Source organism: Varroa destructor, unplaced genomic scaffold, assembly GCF_002443255.2.
Source record: "Varroa destructor unplaced genomic scaffold, Vdes_3.0 BEIS01000005.1, whole genome shotgun sequence".
NCBI classification, from domain to species: domain Eukaryota; kingdom Metazoa; phylum Arthropoda; class Arachnida; order Mesostigmata; family Varroidae; genus Varroa; species Varroa destructor.
This window is the reverse complement of record NW_019211458.1, coordinates 12,146,094-12,152,093: the sequence shown is the minus strand read 5'-3', so window position 1 is coordinate 12,152,093 and position 6,000 is coordinate 12,146,094. Positions and strand designations below refer to the sequence as shown.

At 41.8% G+C, this 6,000-nt stretch overlaps 1 protein-coding gene across 7 annotated transcripts in view; it reads right to left on the bottom strand.

Annotated features, from left to right (window-relative positions):
• Positions 1–1,091: 1,091 nt before the first annotated feature.
• LOC111251006 (adhesion molecule nephrin-like) overlaps positions 1,092–6,000 on the bottom strand; it is a 111,466-nt gene continuing 106,557 nt past the window's right edge. For 4 of the 7 annotated variants that reach the window (XM_022807123.2, XM_086989779.1, XM_086989780.1 and 1 more), the window contains 2 exons: positions 4,682–4,927; positions 1,092–4,515 (listed from right to left, as the gene is read on the bottom strand). In XM_022807123.2, coding sequence (XP_022662858.1) covers positions 3,809–4,515; positions 4,682–4,927 — 953 coding nt within the window. In that variant the 3' untranslated portion in view covers positions 1,092–3,808. The remainder of the gene's footprint in view (positions 4,516–4,681; positions 4,928–6,000) is intronic. The other 3 variants (XR_002673597.2, XR_002673599.2, XR_002673598.2) reach the window with 3 other exon arrangements.

Genomic DNA, 6,000 nt, shown 5'->3' with positions numbered 1-6,000 from the left:
TTCCATCTGTTTTGCCAGGTTTCTCAGACGTCTGCTTTCGGTTCCCTATATGTCGGTAGACCTAAAGAACACTACCGCTGAAGCGCTTTTGACGATACAATAAAATTCAATTTTTCTTCAAAGAAAAGCAACATAGGTGGGCAAACCTGTTGTCGCATGGAATCATGTAAATAACGTTTTCGATTTAACAAAAAATAATAATAATAACAATACATTGAATATGCCGCGCTGATTGATAGGAGTTTTTCAACACATAATCTATTGAGGAATGATCTAATAAGTAGGCTGTTATTTACTGTGTCTTGTATAGCTATATGCTGACGAATAAATGTAGAAATAGCCACTAGTTGATGATGCATCCTACACGAAAGAGGAGCGTTGCATATTTTATACCGACCAGTTCTACCGCGTCTATAGGACGTTCCCCAGCAGGGCGTTTCAACAATTATGTGCCCTATTCGAAGATAATTGTCTGGCAGCAAATTGCCGTTTGATGAATCCAAGGAAAGCCTCAACTCGGGTCTTTATTTCAGTCAACTTCGGTGTCAAAGCATCGTCAAGTTATCTCTTTCGACGGTTGCCTGTTTTATGTTATTCTGATAACGTCCAGATAGACGTCGTTCCGTTTCACTACTCGGACATGGCACGAAGATCTGATCTAGTCGAATTTATTCCGCGAAGAATGAGAAATACTCAGATATTAGTAAATGGATAAAATCCTTATAGGTATCGTCCGAATTGGTTAATTTTTCTGGAATGAGATATCTACAGCTGAGCGAAACAAGCACGATTGACAAAAAAAAAATCTAAAAAATAAGAGCTTGATTTGGCATTTTGGCAATAAGTGAATACGAGATTCTTTGGAGTGATCAAAGTTGGCTGTAATTTCGTCCGGGTGTATGATAATAGTGTACTTTGGTAGCCAGTTTTTGATCGTAAAATTGAACGGCATCTTTTCTGGAGATTATTTAACCATTACTTAAGTTGCATTGAATAGCATTTCTATTATATAGTTATTGTTTCATTTAGACCTAATCATATAGCGTATCTAGTTGGTGGTGCCTATGCTACATCGATTGAAAGCACGATGGTTTTAAAATAGAGACAACTTTAATCATCCTTTATTCTTACTCGTTCATCGATTTATATAAAATAGAAAATAATACATTTGACGCCGATATTCTGTTAAAGCCGTCCGTAGTTTTTTCTTCTGCTTCTTTGTTCTGTATGCGTCACTCATTTGTTACCATTTGGCAACTATTCGTTCCTGTGTTAGTATTATTGGTATCGCCAACTTCTTCTGCCCTCTACTCCTCATCTCCACGAGGTCGTCTCCTCAGTTAGTTCAAACATCATTTCTTTTTCCATTATACACTCTCCCCACCCTGTGTTTTTCATTACGAACACTGCTGACATTCGAGTTGAACTACCTTAATATCGCATGTCGGTACACAGGATCATGATCATGCCTGTAAATTTCCAAAAAGCTGTTTCTATTAATTGTTAAATTTCTATATATGAATGTGTGTCTGTACGCTTAAATTCATATGTAGGTATTTGAGCGTTACAATTGCGGTAAAAGTTTGGATCCGGGGCCACTTTGTTTCGCCTCGTACGACGTTCAACTGCCTTGGAACCATTCCAACGGTACCATGAGCAGGAATAGGAACGATTCGATAAACGACATTTTCCTTGTCGCATTTTGTCCTCGGCAGACAATATCCAATAGACACATGGACTGCACAGACAGGACGATTTGCCGGTCGTACTCGACGCGCACCACAGGGAAGTGTGTTCAATGAAGCTATTATTGTTGAATGTATTATTCTGCATTCATAGTCTCCATCATCATTATTATTGCGGTGCGTCCCTAATCATTTTTCGCCGTCAAAATTAAAGGCATTTTTTTCCCAACGAAAACAGACTCTATTTTTGTGTTTATCCATAATCGCTTCCATACGAATAATCCTGCACTTCCTATCTACACAGGCCAAGGCAATCTAGCCAAGGGAATTTCGTACAGGCGTTTTCTACCATCAAACCAACGGTTTGCTTTCGTTCTGGTAGATATGACCTGCAATGTTTTTTACTCGTGTACGTACGTTCCATCCCTCAGAGTTAATCTGTTTATCTGCCTAAGCGAATTGTCTTCAATTATTCAGCAATTTTGTTGTATGTTGATTGTCAACTGGTGTTCTTATCTGACATTATTTGCTTTGATTTTTAGTACTGGTCTTCTTTTTGCCGTTCCGCCCTTGCTTGACCCCAATTGACCTTAGGTTTTTCGTTTTTTATTCAACTTCCAATGTGCCTTAGACGCGTTCACCGCTCGTGTTTCTCCTTCCTTTAACTTGCTGTTATTCCTGCGTTCTTCGCCTCTTATAGTGGAAGTAACAATATTTAGCTAGGGGTTTTCCGCAATGCCTATGGATATTTACAGATTTGCCTTCCATCGTCCCACTGTGCTTTGCGTAAGTTCTTCCCTCTTTTTGCACTCTTCCATCACATGCTTCAGTCAAACTATTAAATGTGTTTTAAAACCCATACTTACTTACTTACTTTATATATAACCTTATTATTAACACGCTGGCGGTCCCTATCCTCCACGCTGAGCGTACAACTGACTTGAACGCGACGTTCATCGTTATTTAACATCTAACTTTCTGCGTTCAGTGCTCTATCCAACTTTTCTAATAGTTAAAGTTAGTCTAAATGTTTTTCTTTTCATTTATCATGCTCCCTTCACCTCAACAGGTTTCCTTTGTTATTGTTGTTGCTTTCGCGGCCATTTTCTTATTCATTTTATGCTCTACAGCCTTACTATTTGAGCACTTAGTTGTACCTTCACCACAGCACCCATACTCATTAGCCACGTTTAACAGGTAAGGTCTCAGCAAAAATGCTAGTTAAGACGTATTCATTCCAATGCACCGTATCACCGCTTAGATCTGCATCGCTCACCGAACGAGTGTTACATCAAAAAGCCCCCCACCGCTCTATCACTTCGTCTTTCACCGATTATCACTTACATTTCTCTCCTATTGTAGACTATATATATTATAACTCAATATATAATACAGTTTTCGTTTTTAGTCATTTACTTTATATTAACCTCCGTTATCTAATTTTCTTCTACCTAAAATTGCATGCTCTATGGTCAATTGGTTATTTTTTGTTGCTGCCCCTGCTCCCGCTCCTTCTTCTGATAAACGGTAGGGATACAGCGGTTGTTAACGGCTTATAGGTAAGATGCTATCGTGCTCTATTACTGGCAGCCATGAGTGTCGCAACACTTTAGGCAAAAACAAAGGAATGAACTATAGGTTTCAAGGACTAGTAATAGTAATTGTAATTATATGTGCCATTTAACAGAACGCGCCTTGGAACGCAATCTCTCATACGCACATACTTGAATTAGTTGTAACCGCTTTGTCTGTCTACTACGACCGACCAAGCTGCCGTGTAGATGACATCGTTATCATCCTACGCACTGCCGCATCCCCATTTCAACGTTGTTCGTCCACTCAGCCCTCGATTCAGCCTTATCTGACTGTGGTGCCCTCCCCTGTCAAAATAACCTTGTCCCATATAGAACGCACATCTGTGTCATCGCCTTGACATCTGTACGGCCAGCAGAAGCAACAGCAACGGCTCCAGGGCTCATGTCGTGGGAATGGATCGCACTTTCTGCAGTGACAATGTCGGCGGAAGTAGTTGCAACGCTAGCCGTAATATTGAGTGTAGCCGAAAAAAAATAGCTTGCTGGTTCTGATTCTATTAAGATTAATTGCTGAAGGCCCAACCCAGCCTAACTGGTCTCTTTCAGCCCCTGACTCGTTGGATTGCATGCGGTCACTGAGGCAGCTACTGGTGGGATCATTTGTACCGCGGGGATCCACCGGACGCCGGGTCTCTGTGTTGTCGTCTGCCTATTCCGCGGCTGTCGCCCGAGGGTGGCTGCTCCGCCATAGTTCCGACTAGAACTCGCAGTTGTATTTGCGGACTGCACCTGCTGATTGGCTAGTTGTGGTTGTTGCTGTTGTGGCAGGATCTGTTGTGGTTGTTGTTGCTGCAGCTGCTGTTGATTAGTTCGCTGCTGCTGTAAACCTGCCGTTTGGTGCAGGTGGAGATTGCGCGGTAGAGTAGACGATACCAGGTCATCCCTTTGAACGGCGGTTGGAGGCTCGTTTGCCGCCGTGCTGTAACGACGCGTAGTAGGGTCGAACACATCACGAATGGGCGGTAGCCACATAGGGGGTGGAGGTAGCTGCTGATGCGGAAGGAAAATGCCGTCGGTAGCAGAAAGTGGTTGCGGAATAGCCACCTCGGAGGGAAGCTGGCCCGATGCCGATAATGTGGGTTGGGCCACTATCGAACTTGAGCCGGATAGTAGGGTTCGCGGCAGCGGTAGTACGTCAGGAAATGGAACCTCTGTTAACGGCACTGATGTATCAAATCTGGAGTGTAGTTTATAACCATCTGCAACAGCCAGCTGGGGGGGCATGACCTTTACCTCTGAAATGATGGAGTATCAAAACGAAAATGTACGAAGTCATTTTACTGTTCGTAGGTTTTATGCAAAAAAAAAAAAAGCTATAGTAATCGTAAAAGAAAATCAATGTATTCCCATTGGCTCTATGCAATAGGCAAACCATAAACCGAAAAGTTCAAAGGTGCTTACCCTGTTCAAGGGTTTCTTGGTGAAGGGCAACCTGCTTCGCAACAGGCTCATCATCAGGTGTGCGGAAAACATGGAAGTCGAGCTTCGGTGGCGTTTGAATCCAGTGGTCATCGTTATCTCTCGTATAGCCGGCAGCTCCTTTTGCAGGAGCATCCTTTTCAGCTAAACCCTTACGTTCGCCTACAAGGAACACTTTTTTGTCGTTCGATGGTTTTTTTCCAGAGGCAGAGCTCCTGTTGCAATCACCTGTTGATAATTAATTAGTGAATAATTATTTTTTGCTGTACGTTATTTTTTTAGAAAATAGACACTCATATACTGCAAGCTATTTTGTAATACACTTCCAATGTTCACTAAAATTGATCTATTAGAAATCGATATGGTATGTGCTATATAGGCGCCTTAGCGGCTGGAACTAACTAGGTCCCTGACCTAGCGTCTAGGTACGATCTCTTAGTTGGCTCTATATAGGATATTTTAATGAAATTGGTTTTTAAAGCAAGTAGAACCAGTTTAGTGGAAGCTTCAGTTAAAAATCCGATATTTGAAATAAAGTAGTACATGGAATAAACCATCTATCTCGTAATATAAGGCTCAGTATCCTAAATAAACACGCCAATGACGCCGCCTTCGTAACGTTTCTGCACAAATAAGAAAGCACCTGAACCAGTATAAACGAATACATGAACAAGTTATTAAGTACAAGCAATTGGACAAACATTCAATTACAGTTCATATGTTGCACAGTGCACGATAAGTTTTCGGTTTATCTACAGCAGGCCTAACTGGTGCGTATTGTGTCATTTTCAGTAATACCAAAGATAACACGCTTGTTGCGATTATTTGGATACGTTCATCTCTCTAGCCTTTCCAGTCTATGTTGTAAACGTAAATTACGTCAGGTTATTCGAGCCTATAGCAAGGCTGTTACGATGGGCATCTGGCGATATAATTATTGAAGATCACCTAGTTGATGAGTAGATGATTTCGTAATCTTCTATTGTTGCCGGATTGCGTGATACCGTCACATCCAGTAAAAGCAAGAATCGACAGAGGGTTCTACGACACCCTGTTTCTCTTGTAGCTCTACTTTATTTCGATAGTAAGACCGGTGAAGACTCAAAACGTCTGCAGCGCAGACGGCCACACCGCTCCGCAGAATGTTAAAAAGATAGCAAAAGGACGATAGTGCTGATACACGTGAAAATCAGACCCTTCCGGTAAAATTTCCCTTTTTCTAGTGCGTCATAGACAACCTGATAATGTATGTTACTAGACACTGGCTCCGGCTGCATGTTACTGACTGCCAAACATCCGGA